This window comes from Podarcis tiliguerta, assembly GCF_965153285.1.
Source record: "Podarcis tiliguerta genome assembly, chromosome: 2".
In the NCBI taxonomy this organism is placed as follows: Eukaryota; Metazoa; Chordata; class Lepidosauria; order Squamata; family Lacertidae; genus Podarcis; species Podarcis tiliguerta.
In genome coordinates, this window is record NC_139535.1 from 113,358,818 (window position 1) to 113,373,806 (window position 14,989).

The following is a 14,989-nucleotide window of genomic DNA, read 5'->3' on the forward strand; positions in this document are numbered from 1 at the left end:
CCCCGGCCCACCCCCCTCCAGCCTCCTCTCACCAGCCTCGACCCCCGGGAGCCCCTCCCCGCCGGGACTGGCGGGCGCCTCGGGCCCTTCCACTGCCATCCTCCTCGCGGCCGCCAAACTGAGCGTCTCTGCCTGAGGCCTCCCCTCTGCCCGCCGCCGCCGCTCCCACTAGACTGTACTACGGCTGCACCGCTGAAGGACCCGGATGAGATGGGCAGCCTGGCACTACCTATGAATTGCTGAGGAGCCTTGAGAGGAGAGCGAGGGCAACCATAGAGAAAGCAGTTCAGAGAGAGGAGGCGGAGGCGCGGGCAGGTGTCCCAAGGGCTAAGCATAGAGGGGGAAAGCGGAGGAAAGATCCCAAACGCTTCTCCCATAGATTTGTAGTGGTAGACTAGCATAGATGGTCTGATCTGCGGGTTTACTTTGGGCGCTATTTCCCCCCCCCTTCCTCCAGCCCCACCTGATGGAACTGGGAGCTGCAGATGGAGCACGAGAGAAAAGATACAGAACTGCAGCAGCATCTTCGTAGCTTGGACTTCGTTTTGCACGAAAAGCGGTTGCTGCTTGCAGTTATTTAATTGCAGTGTTTCATCAGCTGGTGTCTTGAGCAGCAACCTCTGGAAACGAAGGGCTAAAAACCGGAGCTGCTCTCCAAAATTATCTGGTCCCTTTTAACTTCGCATTTCAGCTGGTTGCCAAAAATCCATTATTTTGCCTGCTGATCCCTTATTTTCGAGGCTGCTGGTCCCTTATTTTCAAATCTGTAAGTTGACAGCTATGGGCAGTGATGGAGAGCAGCAATGCTGCAACCATTGGGTGGCTGGGTCTATCTGCCATTCACATTGACCCAGAGTGATGCTACAGTGCGGGGGGTGGGAATTTAAGGGTTTGTCAGAGCCAGCCTCCTGGCTCAGGGCAGGGGTCAGCTGTGGGTCCTGCTTGGGCACTGGGGCTTCAGCAACTGCCCAGGTTTCCTGGATGTGGGTGCCAGCCCTTCCGAGCCCTCCATGGTGCATTTCCTTGGGGTTTAAAAATGGGCTGTTTGTCAGGTGCGCTAACCTAGACAGACTTGGTATAACTACACTACGGGTGGGGAAGGGAAAGGATTTTGCACTGTGAGTGGCTGCTCCATGGAACTCTGTAGGAGGAAAAAGCTTTTTGGCACACTGGTTAATGATAAGGTGTAGGAGAGAACAAGTCATGAGCTGCTTTGTAATGTTGGAACTCTTTTAGAATTATGTCTGCCACTTCAGTTTAACCATGATGGCTTGGCCACCTTGGGAGTTGCGCTGTGATGGGTGCTGGGAGTTAACCATCAGTGACCCCCTATAACACTCACAAGCATAAGGAGACCATAAGGAGAAGTTGCTAGAAAGCAAATTTCAAGTTTCCAGACTAGATAATGCTCACCCAGCCATTACCATTAGAGAGTCAGTGTGGTGTTGAGTGTTGGAACTAGGACCAGGGAAACCAGAGTTCAAAGCTATGAAGCTCACTGGGTGATTGTGGGCCAGTAACTCACTCTCAGCCTACCCAACCTTACAGGGTTGTTGTGAAGTTACAATAGAGGAGGGGAACGATGTATGCCACCTTGAGCGGCGTGGAGGAAAGGTGGGATCAAAAGTGCAATCAATCAATCAATCAATCAATCACAATCTCTCTGTTTGGCATTTCAGCTCAAAGTCACAGATAAACAAGTCAGATTTTTTTTAAAAAAAAACCAGTTCATGTTTATTATCCAGAGATAATAAATAACATTTAAACATAGCACCAAAGAAACAGCCTTTAAGGTAGACAGCTTTGGTTACAGGAACTGTTCTGATGCAGCTGTTTTTAAAATACAGAACATTTGTACACATAATTTATAGGTTATAAAAATATAAATATGTAGGGGAAGGGTATTAAATATAAATGATTATATTTAAAATACAAAAGATTAGCATAATAACAATATTAATAATAATAAATAATAAGGCTCTTAAATACATTCCTGTTCTCCATTCCCACAGCTCCAAACAGGGAAGATCTGTATAACTGCCTCAACTTCAGTGATTGAAAACAAACACATATAATTTGAAATGAAGTTTGGCTTGCTTTTGGGGGTCTTTTCACACACCTGGGTGGGGATATAAATAGTGTCCCTGCATCTAGAAACCAGCTTTTCCACTCTGAGAAGGAAACTAAATATCACTTTCAAGATACAAGCGAGAGATAACCTGGGTGACTGCATTCTGACAGTGATCCAACACTGATCTAATATGGACGATTTACATATGCCAATGGCACCTAATGGACAATGTTGTGGTGGAGAAGATGCAAAAACTTCACCCGCATTGCTTCATTTTTGGATGGCCTTCCTTGAGGTTGCTGTCATGGAGCATTGGGCACGCACACATGAGCTCACAGTTGCACAGATATCACATTGGCAGTTTGGTATACAGTACAGTCACACCTGCCAGTGGGTTAATGGGCTCATTGCTCTCCGTCCAATTTCCTGAAAGTTCTGGGAACTATCAAACTGAGTGAGAAAAGCAGAGCAAAACTGCTCTTCCCACAGTTCCCCTCTGTTTATTTTAAGTGCACATTGATACTCTATATAATGTGCTGGGAAACTCTGGCTCTGGAGAAATCACCTTTAGCAAGACCTCCAAGACACAGCGGAGGGTGCCACTTAAGAGAAGAAGCACCAGTGGCCCCTTTGCCTGACTTCAGTCAATGTCACTGCTCTACAGCCGTTCTTCAAGCAGACTCCAAAGAATCCAGAAGATTAGCTTTGCCACACCCAGCCTCAAGGCCTAGTGTGCTTTGATGGGAAGACCAGCATCAGTTGTTCTGCTTCGTCCTGATTAGCGGCTCAGAAATTGCAGGTTGATTTCCTTCTCTGGAACCAGCAGAGTGCGTGTCATGGGTCTCACGATGTGGCCTTCTTGTTCTGGCTTCACTTCAAAATGCATCAGGATCTGCAAGACAAGAGGAGCGATGGCTTGTTAGCAGGGCAGCTACTGAGCAAGGAACAGCAAGGCATAAAACAAAGATGTCATCTGGAAAAAGGCCAAAGGAGCTTGCCCAGAGGAGAGCAAGAGAGACAAGATCTGAATGCATTCACTTTCCACTGGGATTCAGGAAACCTTGCAAATCTAGGCCCACTAGATTTGGCTCCTGCCAAACTTCTACCTGACTGTGCTGGTCCCTTTAAGAAGGACCAGGATCAGCAAGAGGGATGGTGGTGTAAAAGCTGGCAGAAGGTGAACGCAACCTCTTGTCCCTCCAAGAACAGGGCTTTTGGGATAAACCCACCCACTGTGTCTCAGTTCCATAAGATGAAAACAGCCCCTTAGGATCATTCACATTTTCTCCATCAGTATTGACCTAGGGTTTTCTCCTTGCAGACACTCACCCTAGACAGGGCGAGATACACTTCCAGCTCTGCAATGCGTCGTCCAATGCAACTGCGCTTGCCGAAGCCGAAGGGGATAGAGGCGTACGGGTGGTGAGCATCGTCCTTTCGCAGCCATCGCTCTGGCTGGAATGAGTTGGGATTGGAGAAGTACTTCGCGTCGCGTGACGTAGCATAATGGCAGAGGGTGATCAAGGTCTGAAAGAGCAGGGAAAGGGAACATCATGAGAAAAACAGCCCAGGAACCCTAGGTTTAGGGTGCACGTGGCCAAAAGACCCATCCCTAAGAAGCATGCCTTCATAGCTTCATCCTGGTCCTTCCTCCCTTTCTCATTTGGAGAGCAAAGCTTCTGCGCTGCAGCCTTAACCTCATTCTGCCTGCATCTCTACTGCCATTCCTCTTTCTCCTGCGCTAGTTTTCTCTCCTGCAAGGACCCCTTTGCACGTGCATCAGTTTGCTGAGGATACCTATGTGCCTGAGATGTTGCAAGAGGATGCTGAGAAGCATTTTTATTCCATTCACTTGGGTTCACCTGCCAGGCTTGCTTTTAAGACTTCTTCAGGACCCTGCACAGATTGAGTGCATGTCCAACACTTCCAAGCAATGACCACCTGATCCACACACATGTTTTCTTGGCCAGATATCGTAAGTGTTGGGATTTCCTACTCCAGATTTGCAGCAGTTCTCTGCCTGCAGCATTGCTGACCTAAAGGAGCAGTTGCACATCATAGGCCAGAGGAGCCTTGTGTAGGATGAAGCAGAAGACAAGGCAATCCCTCCTGCCAGGGCCATCTGCTCACCACCAACCTATGTGGCTGAGGACCACAGTGTGCCAGAAGCAGATGCACTGCAGAGCCAGAATGCTCCAGAGGACTCAAGCAAGGAAGCCAAGCTACACTTCCCAGGCTTGCTTCCTTTATGAACAAGGAACATGCCTTCTACCAAGTCTTGATGCTGGTCCAGTCAGCTCAGCATTGTCTACATCTACTGGCAGTGGCTATCCGGGATTTCAGACACAAGTCTTGGCTGGCCGTTCTGGGAGCTGCTGGGGCATTGAACCTGTGACCTTCTGCATAGTACTGAGCTACGGCCCTTTAGGAGCCATGCATATCCCAGAATGGATGTTGCCTTCTTAAAGCTACTGCTTCTCTTTAGCTCCACCCAGAGAACGATGGCTATCACCCGTCCCCATCCCCTCTTTGCATCCAATTTTGTAACACGCTCACCTTTTTGGGGATCAGATAGTCTCCCACTTGGATGTCCCTGTCTGAGATGACGCGGGCATTGCCAGGAATCACAGGGTACAACCTGCAGGAAAACAGAGCAGCCAAAGTGAATATAAAGGAATTGATTCCCCACAACATGTCGCAATGTTTACTCAGCTCCCTAACCTTTTCCTGTTTGAGTGCAAATCTCCCAGCTGGCTAAGTGACTATGCTGCTGCTGCAGCTGTTGCAGCACAAAGGAAGCACCCGATTTTCTTACTTAGGTGCACAGAGCTAGAAAAGTGCAGCAGATAAGTTTAAATCTTCCTGGCCTTTAGGATCATCAGGATGAATGCTAGTGGCCAAATCACAGGGAATCTGCCTCCTTTTCCTATACAGCTGCCCAAGGCTCCATCCTTGGTCCTCACCTGAATGTCAGCTTCAATGCAACTTTTAAAAGGATTAGACTGACTTTTCTCGACCTGGTGCTCTGCTGATGTTGTTGGGAATAGAGCTCCCAACAGTTCCAGCCAGCATGGCCAATGTCACAGAATAATAGAGTTGGAAGGGACCCCAGGGGTCATCTAGCCCAGCCCCCTGCAATGCAGGAATCTCAGGATAAGGTTGGTGGGATAGTGGTATTCTAGGCAATGGCAGACCTGGTCACATTTTATGCTTTCCCCAGCAACCTCAGCAAGCAACCTCCCCATGCACTCTCCCATCTGTTCCCAAAATGAGGCTCACCTCAGCGCCTCCTTCACCACCGCCTTCAGCAAGGGCATTTGGGCTACATCAGCTGCCGTTGGGATGGCATTGCCCTTCATCACTGCTGCAATTTCTTTGTGGAGGGCTGTTTGCACCTCCGGGTGACGGGACAACTCATACAGGCTCCAGGACAAAGTGCTCGAGATCTGCAGGGATAGAGACCAGCACAGGGTTCATCGTTAGGCTATTAGGAGTAGGACCCCAGTCAGAATGGGATTTCTGCAGCAGAGTAATTCCTCCTTTGCATGGCAGAAGAGTAAATATTAGCAGGGCAATCCTATACGTGCCTACTCAGAAGTTAAAGTCCCATTGAGTTCAATAGGGTAAGGGGATATAGGGTTCTTGTTCTGCCAATCACATTGCACAGGACAGCCAAGATATTACGCTGCAATTATTACCAATTAAGAGAAAGGGAGTGTTTCTAGCCTTCGGTCCAAGAGAGAGAAAGAGGTGTGTGCAGCGTCCCATGCCGCAGAACCAGGAAATTTACTTTGTATTTGCATAGAGGTGTTCTTTTAAAACAAAAACAAAAACCCATCTACTTCATATTCTAGGGCTAGGCCTTGGCACAGAAAATAAGTTCCGGGCTCAAATTAAGCTCCACTTAATAGCTGTAAAAGGGACGTGGGTGGTGCTGTGGGTTAAACCACAGAGCCTAGGACTTGCCGATCAGAAGGTCGGCGGTTCGAATCCCCGCGATGGGGTGAGCTCCTGTTGCTCAGTCCCTGCTCCTGCCCACCTAGCAGTTCAAAAGCACATCAAAGTGCAAGTAGATAAATAGGTACCGCTCCAGCGGGAAGGTAAACGGCATTACTGTGCACTGCTCTGGTTCGCTAGAAGCGGCTTAGTCATGCTGGCCACCTGACCCAGAAGCTGTATGCCGGCTCCCTCGGCCAATAAAGCGAGATGAGCGCCGCAACCCCAGAGTCGGTCACGACTGGACCTAATGGTCAGGGGTCCAGCTGTAAAATTGCCCTCTTGCAAGAGGAGATAGAAGTGAAAAAGAGGCACAAAGGCCAAAGAAAATCCTCAAACTAGGGGTCAGTACATAGGATTCCATGGCATGGCACTGTTAACCAGAGTGGGTTATCAGAAGCCGCTGTCTGTCTCACAGGAAAGCACAGCATGCCAGCCAGCCACTACCAGGGCCTTCTGTTATTTTTCCATCTCAGAGACCTACTTCACTTAGTGCCCAATTGTGTAAGGGGGCTGTAAGAAGCGCTCCCCGCCCCCCAGTGTTTTCCAAAAGGCTTACCGTGTCCACGCCGGCTAGCAGAAGCTCAGTCACGTTCCCATAGATGGATTTCATGGACAGCTTCTCCTGTGCCAGGTAGTAAGTCAGGTATTTTCCTTCCACCTTCTCCCCCCGTGAGATTTTCTCCGAAACTTCAGCCATCCGCTTGTCAATGTGTCCTTTGGCTGGAAAGGAATTGGCACGAGATGAGCACTTGGTCTCCAGGGAGAGCCGCCAAGCAAGGCATTCAGTCACCCGTCGCGGACATATCAGCCTGGGCCAATTGCTTCTTGCAGGAAGACAGCTCAGACAGTGATTTCAGAGGCTTCTAGGCTGCCCTTTCTTTGAATTCTCATGGCATTGCTATCTAGACAGGAGAGTTGCTGCATGATCTAGCCGCAAGGAGGCTAAATGGCTGGTTATGCATGGGTCACATCCTCATCACATGTCTAAAGCACTTTAACAGTCGTGGCTTCTCCCCCAGAAGTGAATCTAGTGGTTTGTTTTTACCAGTGGCATCAGTACTAATGCATTTCTGGGAAAAGGTTGTTATTAAATCTGGATCCTATCAATATCTAGAAAACCCTATAAAAATATTCCTTTTCATAGAATCATAGAGTTGGAAGAGACCACAAGGGCCATCGAGTCCAACCCCCTGCCAAGCAGGAAACACCATCAGAGCACTCCTGACATAGTTGTCAAGCCTCTGCTTAAAGACCTCCAAAGAAGGAGACTCCACCACACTCCTTGGCAGCAAATTCCACTGTCGAACTGCTCTTACTGTCAGGAAGTTTTACAAAGGCCTTCTCTGCCATGTAATTATTGGTAAGTGTTGCAGGCGGCTTTCTTGGTCCTGCTATTAAAACCTACGTCGATTAATCTTTTCTTTCTTTCCAGAATTGGAACGGTGGTTGCATCAGTTTTAAACCACCCTTCAGAGCCATATGGAATTAAGCAGCACATACATTTAACCTGTAATCTCCAAGCACGACAAAAACTGTGCAACTTCTTGCAGGAGGGGGAAATAACCCCAACACACACACACACACACACAGGTGTAGGGAGAATGAAATGCTACGATTTATGCCAAGCTTGCTTAGTGAGCGACAAAGATTCTGGTTGGTGCTACAGCAACCGGCCACTGAGCTCCTCTTCAAGGTGCTGAGAAGCTCTGGTGGCAACACTCACCAAATTCAAACATATAGTCCCAGGATTCACAGAACTTCTGCCATGGCTTGGGAAAGATGCGATGTAAGACCTTGGGCATTGCCATCGTCAGCAGAGTCATGATGAACATGGTGTTGATGGAGCTAATGAAGTTCTCCGTTTCCTGGGGGACTTTGGGCTCCAGGCAACCAATGCGGGACTCAAAGAGGACGGAAGAGATGCCTAGAACAAAAGCAATTAAATGGATTAAGCCACGAGAGGAGATGCTATCTGGCCTGGCTCCTTTTGCTGCTTTGCCCAACCGTGCGGAAGTGACTTTCAGGGGGACTCTAATAAACATCTGCTGCAACAGGGATGGGGAACATGTGGCCACACTGCACATTGTTGGACTGATCGCTAACCATTGGTCCTGCTGGTTGGGGCTGATGGGATTTTGAGTCCAACATCATCTACAGGGGCCACAGATTTCCCCAACTCTTCAACAACTTGAGTCAGACCAAGATATGGATCTTTCACAATACCTGTTTGGCACACCCATGGTGAATGACAGGTGTGGGGGGGTGGGGGAGAACTCTTTTAATATATCCATATAAGGACAGTTAAATATTGCGAATGTGTTGGTGGAGCAGCACCCTGGTCAACCCAAAAAATTCTCAGAATTCCATTGCAAGATCTGGAGTTTGCAATTCATGCAAACTAAGCCAATTCAGTTACACCTTTCACAACTGTTTCCACTAGATAGGAGAAAGATCAATTAACTATGTAAAGCACGATAGTCCCAGCTCCTGGCTCTAGTCAATCCTCCCTCACAAAACCTCACACTTTGGCTTCTGTTTTCAAGTCCATCTTTGCAGCCACAAGGGCTAAAAACTTAGAATTTGTTGTCATTTAAGAAACAAAAATGAAAGCTGGGATTTTTCTTTAAAAGGATGCTGGAGGATTCTGCATTCAGTGCCAGTTTCTGCAGAACACATTGTTCTGGCTTATGGTACGAAAGGAATTTTGAAGTAGGGACACCAGGAGAGGTTCTGAGGTTTTGTGAAGTGGCAAATGCAGCTTTGCAGGAGCCGAGTTGGATGAGGCGTTCCTGACATAATCTCACTGAATTATCACCCTGTCCTAAAACAAAAAACATTCCCAAACAAATCCAACCCAGAACCTGCTCAAAATGACCACCTTAGCTGTCGCAACCAGAACAATAGATGAATCCCGGCTTCCCCCGATGCTTAAATGTCAACCGATATAACTCTGGGCTGCGCGGTTTACTAGGGTGACACACAGAAAATGCGGTAAGCAAAACACATACCTTCCAATCCAAACTTGTAAAATTCGTCAGCCACATTCTTGACCACATGCTGATCGTGGAAACTCCGCTGGTGCTCCAGCCGTCGGATCAGATCACCGACCACATCATTCAGAGTGCCAGTGTAGGACTCGACTTCTTTGGGCTTCAGCATATGCTTCCCAAGGAGGCTGCGAGTTTTCTGCCACTCCTCGCCTTCTCTGCATGGAAGAGAGAGGCCTCCGTTAGCTCCCTGGGCAGGAGATATGTCCAAACCCTGTGCAAGGGGCAGCCACAAGCACCTCAAAAAACAAGGGACCCCAAGTCCTCAAGCTTTAGGAATCTAAGCATGTTCCCTGCACAAGGGAAGGATAAAAGTCCCGCTGAAATTGATGAGCAGTGCTTCGAAAGAGAAAAACTGCCAGTGGCTTTGTTCTTCCGCTTCTCCTCATTACTCACATCCTGTGTCTAAACTGCAGAAGCAGCAGCCCAGCTGATGAGAAAACGCCCACCAAGAGGAGCCTTGAGTCATAGAATTGCTCTAGCTATTTCTCACTCCCAGCTAGCACTTTTGTGCAAGCCCCGGAAGGATCCCGGAGTTCCTGCCTGACACATTTCCGGGAAATAAAAAAAACCACGAGAGCGAGGAACAGGAAACCGCAGCGAGCAGGGTTGCAAAAAACGGATGGAAGGTGGGGAAGGGGGACACCCTTTTTTCTGTTTACCACACCGGTGCTCTACAGTAGGAAAGGCAAGCTCAGAATCTGGAGTTAAAGGCTGCCGAAGGAGCAGTACAAAACCCAAGCAAAGCAATAATGGAGAGATCTTCTGTGAAACTGCTGATAAGAGTCAGGCCAGGGATTGTTGCTCAGGGAGCAGCTTGCAAACATTGTAGTTCTTTCCTTGGAAAACAGCACTTTGGAGAGAGACTCTTCCCTTCATCCCAGCTTTATGGTGATGATGAAGCACCAGGAGCTCTGGCCCATTCGTCCAGCAGTCCGACTCCTCGGCCCAAACTCTTACCACAGTGGCAGACAAGTGGCAAGCCTGCCACTTGTCTAGAGCGTGGGGGAATGTCACTCTGGTGCATGCGAGAACATAAACAGGCCTGCCCTGATCAATCTTCACCTCAGATATGGAGCCGTCCACAAGGTAGCACTAGGCAAGACAAGTCAAGCTAGAGTTGCAGGTCTTAATCCCTTGAGCTGAAATGTCAGGGCTTTAGCATCCTTCTCAAGGACTCCAGGGGACACAGGCCCTCTCTTGGCAAGTGTCATTGGGCTCTATCTACTTCCTCAACTCCAGCCAATGTCTCACAGGAGACCCAGCAATCCTGTGGACCTGCACACCAATGTCAGGCCTAAAGGCCTTCATTCTCCCGTTTAGGATTGCCAGAGGTCTCTGCTGTAGGTTGTCCACCCTGTAAAAGCTGTGGCTCTCTAGATGTTGCTAGACCAGAACTCCCATCACGCCTGACTACGTTGGCTGGGGGAGATCAGAGCTGTATTTTCACAGGTTTCCCCTCCCCTTATGTGTAAGAGTCAGGTGGTTGCTACTTCATTCATCAGGGAAGAGTGCCAAATACCATATACGACAGGGAGAGCAGGAAATGGACGTTACGTGCAACTCCTTTAAAGCGAGCTGCTTACACACCGCGTGTAGGTGGTAGATTATGTAACTGCCTACTGTGGGGACTTTCATAAACGTTCATGTCACAGGAACTGAAAACCATGTCGGGTCCCACACTGTTTCCCAAGCTCTCAATTCTTTCCCATCGGAAACGGTAGGGTCTCACGATCGCTCCCAAAATGGCCTCCACGTCACATGGCTCCATGTAACGAAGATCATCTTGAACAGACAAGACTAGAGAGAGCTGCTGAATGGGCTTCACAAGCCCCACACCAGCATGCAAATTCCGAATTGTCATGGTATAAATAAAGAGGATAAAAAGGATTCTCTTTTGACTAGACAATGAGATCTCTCTCCTGCAACATCTGTTCCCCCTCAGCCCCACATGTAGAGAGAGAGAAGAAGAAGAATTAACACTTACGCAGTAAGGAGCCCATACGCATGGCCGCGACACTCCCGATAATCCTTCCAGGAGGAGATGGCGGAGCGAATGGGGTGTTTGCCCTCTTGCCGTAACACCTGCTCAATCAGGCTGGGATCTGCAACGTGGACCGTCAGGATGGGTCCAAAGCTGGCCTTCCACATTGGGCCATACTTGGCTTTGCCTTCGATCTAGGACAGAAGCAGGGTGGAAACTTATTAGATAACACAGAACGCTCTACAAAGAAGAGGAGAAGTCTAGTTCCCTCCCGGCTTACTATGGTCCATGCACACAAGTTTTTAATTTCACCTGCTGGATTGCTTCCAACCTTATATAGAAAGAAGATTTCAGGTGGGGTTACCACCTGGCATGGTTTTTGTTCTGAACTGCATCGGTCTTTTAAAACAGCTGCATGAAAGGCACATATTCAACAGGTGAAGCTTTGCACAATACCATGTTCCCATACTAGGAAGGCTTTGCATACTGAATTTCAGTCCCCTCATACCAGGGCAGAGAAGCAGTATCGGGAAGGATATTGTTTCGTTTTTGTTCTAACTATTGATTTGAGATTTTATCCTGTGAACTGTCCTGAGAACTTCAGGTGAAAGGTGGTACAGAAATGGAATTAATTAATTAATTAATTAATTAAGATAGGCTTCCTTGCAGGGTGAGAGTTAAGAGATCTCATTAAGCCCTTGCACAGTGCACTGGCTCTCTGGCAAAAACGGTTTGCTGTTTATGGCCATATAGAGCAGTCGTGGTGATTAGCTGACATACAAACGGATTGCGTTTCTGTGATTCCGTCATTCAGAAGTGGGTGCCTTTTCTGGGTGTGTGGGTGGGACAGGAAGCTCTGTTGCAAGAACCCCACATCATAGAAACTGCCACAAGAAATCTCACTCTGCCATCCTGGCATAGCTCTGGGGCATCAGGAACCTGACTAAATTGTATTAAGATGCAGCATGTGTTACTCTGGTGCTGAAGCCAGATACAGTAGGCTAAATGAATGATTCATTGCCTTAATTAGGCTTGGGAGGGGCCTGTTTCAAACAGAAGTTTTCAGTCTCACTCACGGTTCCAACCATCACACCTGATGCAGCCCAAAGGGGAAGTTATTCATTGCTGAGTTACGTTTCAGCAAAAAACAAAAATAAAAGCAACCTTTCATTTACATAGTACTTTCACATGCAAATTGTGCTTTACAAGCTGTATCACGCTCATCCTCACAACAGAACACTATCCAGGGAAAAGTTCAACACATTTCAAGTGCCACTGATATGGAAGAAAATTACTGAACAACCCTCTACATGCCTATTCTGAAACTGAGTTCATGGGGCTTACTCTAAGCACTAAAGAAAGCAGCAAGCAGCAGGACAAGAAGAGGATTAGCCCCTCATTATGTAATTGCAGTCTTAAACACCTGCCTTACTCTCCCTTTCAATGGGATTTTGTGTGCATAAGACTACATTGGATCACAGATTAGACTTTGGCAAACTTAAATTCGACTGATCTGTCTTGGAGCGGGGAAGGGAATAAGCTGAGATTTTGTATTTATTTTCCATTTTTGTAATTGTTGTTATATATTGGGAATCTATAGAACTATGTTTAGTAAAAGGGAAAAGAAGGGGAAAGACTACATTGGAGTAAGTCCCAGTAACTCAGTGGGACTAACTTCTGAGTAAACATACCTGCCTCGGTTTGCCGCCCAAGTTACTTTCTCTATGCCTAAATTCCCACAAAGGTCTGTTGAAAGGACGAATAAGAACTATACATTCCTGTTCATGTTGAATGTACAGTATAAAGCTATCAACAAAGTTGGAAGGCAAGCAAGTTTTGGAAGTACAAGGCACGGAAATTGTCACCAGATTAGTGAACTGGCCAATTAAGATCCGTCCTCAGCTTCAAGCAATTCTCTCACTTTCAGGACGTGTGTGAGCAAGTGAAGGCTAATATAATGATCATTTTTAGTTTTTTTAAAAGGTTTTAACATTCTTGTCGAGATGACTAAATCACACAACCTTTGTCATGCAGTCAAAGCAAGCATTATGGGTTAAACTGCCTCCATTTATACACGTCGCTGCAGAAGTGTGGGCTTTAAACGCACAGAGATGGTATTTAAGGGACACCAATGGTTTACACTGCAAAGCGAAAAAAGAACGAAACACCTGGAGTTGTGTCAACCTGCCTTACTGCCAAGCTTTCACAGGGCTGTGTTGACAAGCAAGCCAAGGAATGGAAAGCTTAGTCTACATTATTTAAATAGCTTTTTACAAGCCTTGCTGGAGACGAGTGGTGTTCATCGGAAATGTTAAGTACACCTGAGGGAAGATCCTTGTACCTCGCTTTATTCTCCTTGCAGGGCGTGTGTTTAAATTGCATAAACAAAGTCAAACAAAATATGCTCCCATTCAGTAGGGATGGGGCTCTCCATATGCTATCGGACTACAACTCCCATCATCCCTAGCCACAGAATATGCTGGCTGATGTTGGTTAGAGTTAGAATCCAGAAACATCTGGATTCTAACTTTTGGAAAGAAATTTCCGGTGCTCATTGAAGATATAGTTATAGATATAGATACAGATATATAGATACAGTCAGGATTTTCAACAGATGTGTTGGAGTGTTCTTTATCAGAATCTCCTGGAATTTTTTTAGGAATTGACCTTAACTTTGAGGCTCACTTTCTCTTTAGTCTCCAGGATGAAAAATATCTGGTTACCTCACCACATTCAAGCATGCAAACTTTTTGATGAAGCCAAGGTAACAGAGAAAGAAAAACTGGGGTGCCATTAGTTTTTGAACTATTTGTAAGGAAATTCGCCAAAATCTACACTTCCAACATGCAGTATGTGTGTGTTTTAATGAATCAAAGTTTGCACATACAGTAATGTTATTCCATTCCACAGAGGAAGATTTCTGTGAAACTCAAAAGCTTGCAGAATTCTACAGCCCTACCATCTGATTCAAGAGACACTTCGAACTAAAGAAAAAGGAAAAAAAAACTACTTTGCATCTACTCCTACCCTTTGAAACCAAAGCAATCCACTACTAAATTTAAGCAGATGTGACTAGAAAAATGTTCAAGCCTCAAGGCACTAAGAGGAAGAACTTAGTGACCGTTTTAATGTGCCTTTCCTGCCATAAACATACGATCCTAGACAAATCAATGGTAAAAAAAGAAGGAAAAAGTGGAGAGGATATTCAACGCCCTTTACTTTTACGCTTACCTGGAGTTCGTGCAGCCGTGACAGCCCCTTTTTGCAGAAGAGGTCGTTGAAGAAACTCAGAGCGCTGGGTCCCGGCATCTCGTCCAGGGTCTTGTGGCTTTTGATCACCCTGACCGGAGCTTTGAGGACAGGATCAGCCCAAATCTCAGGGAAGCACCTCGCCAGCAAGGATGCTCTGCCGGCCAGCTTGAGCGTCTGAGGCATCTTTGCTTTCCAAAGCCGAAATACTTCGAGAGTCGGGTGCGGGTGGCGAAGTTCTGTTGGAGGAGCATCTTGGGGCGCCTTCTATTTATGGAGAAAACATGTGGAAGCCGGCAGGGCACGCCCCTGCCATGCCTCATACCTTGTCCCCGCCCCGATTCTTGGTCCAGCACCTCATCCTGCCGCAGGGTGCCAAGGGTGGCCAATCAGGGCGCGTGGGTGGGGATGGCGTCCCGTGCGCTTTTGCAAGAGTCGGGCAGGCGCGCGCGATGAACTGGAGAGGGCGCGCCTGATCTGCGGCTCCTCGGCCCTGCAAAAGAGTCATTGCGCCTGGTTTTAAAGAGTTCCGGGAAGGCTTCTTCGGGACACGAGAGGAGCCATGCCGAGCTTTTTGCTCATAAAAGCAAGCGCGCAAAAGCGCCACCGTCCCTGTCCCTGCAGATTCATTCCGTCCGC

The 14,989-nt window shown here is 47.5% G+C and overlaps 1 protein-coding gene across 1 annotated transcript; it reads right to left on the reverse strand.

Moving 5' to 3' along the window:
• Positions 1–1,706: 1,706 nt before the first annotated feature.
• CYP27B1 (cytochrome P450 family 27 subfamily B member 1) lies at positions 1,707–14,602 on the reverse strand. The gene is made up of 9 exons (XM_083428762.1): positions 14,333–14,602; positions 11,105–11,295; positions 9,079–9,275; positions 7,794–7,994; positions 6,627–6,790; positions 5,351–5,517; positions 4,628–4,709; positions 3,401–3,598; positions 1,707–2,963 (listed from the first exon to the last, which is right to left on the reverse strand). Exons 1-9 carry the CDS (start codon positions 14,534–14,536, stop codon positions 2,850–2,852), a joined length of 1,518 nt encoding a protein of 505 aa, XP_083284888.1. The 5' UTR covers positions 14,537–14,602; the 3' UTR covers positions 1,707–2,849.
• Positions 14,603–14,989: the final 387 nt, after the last annotated feature.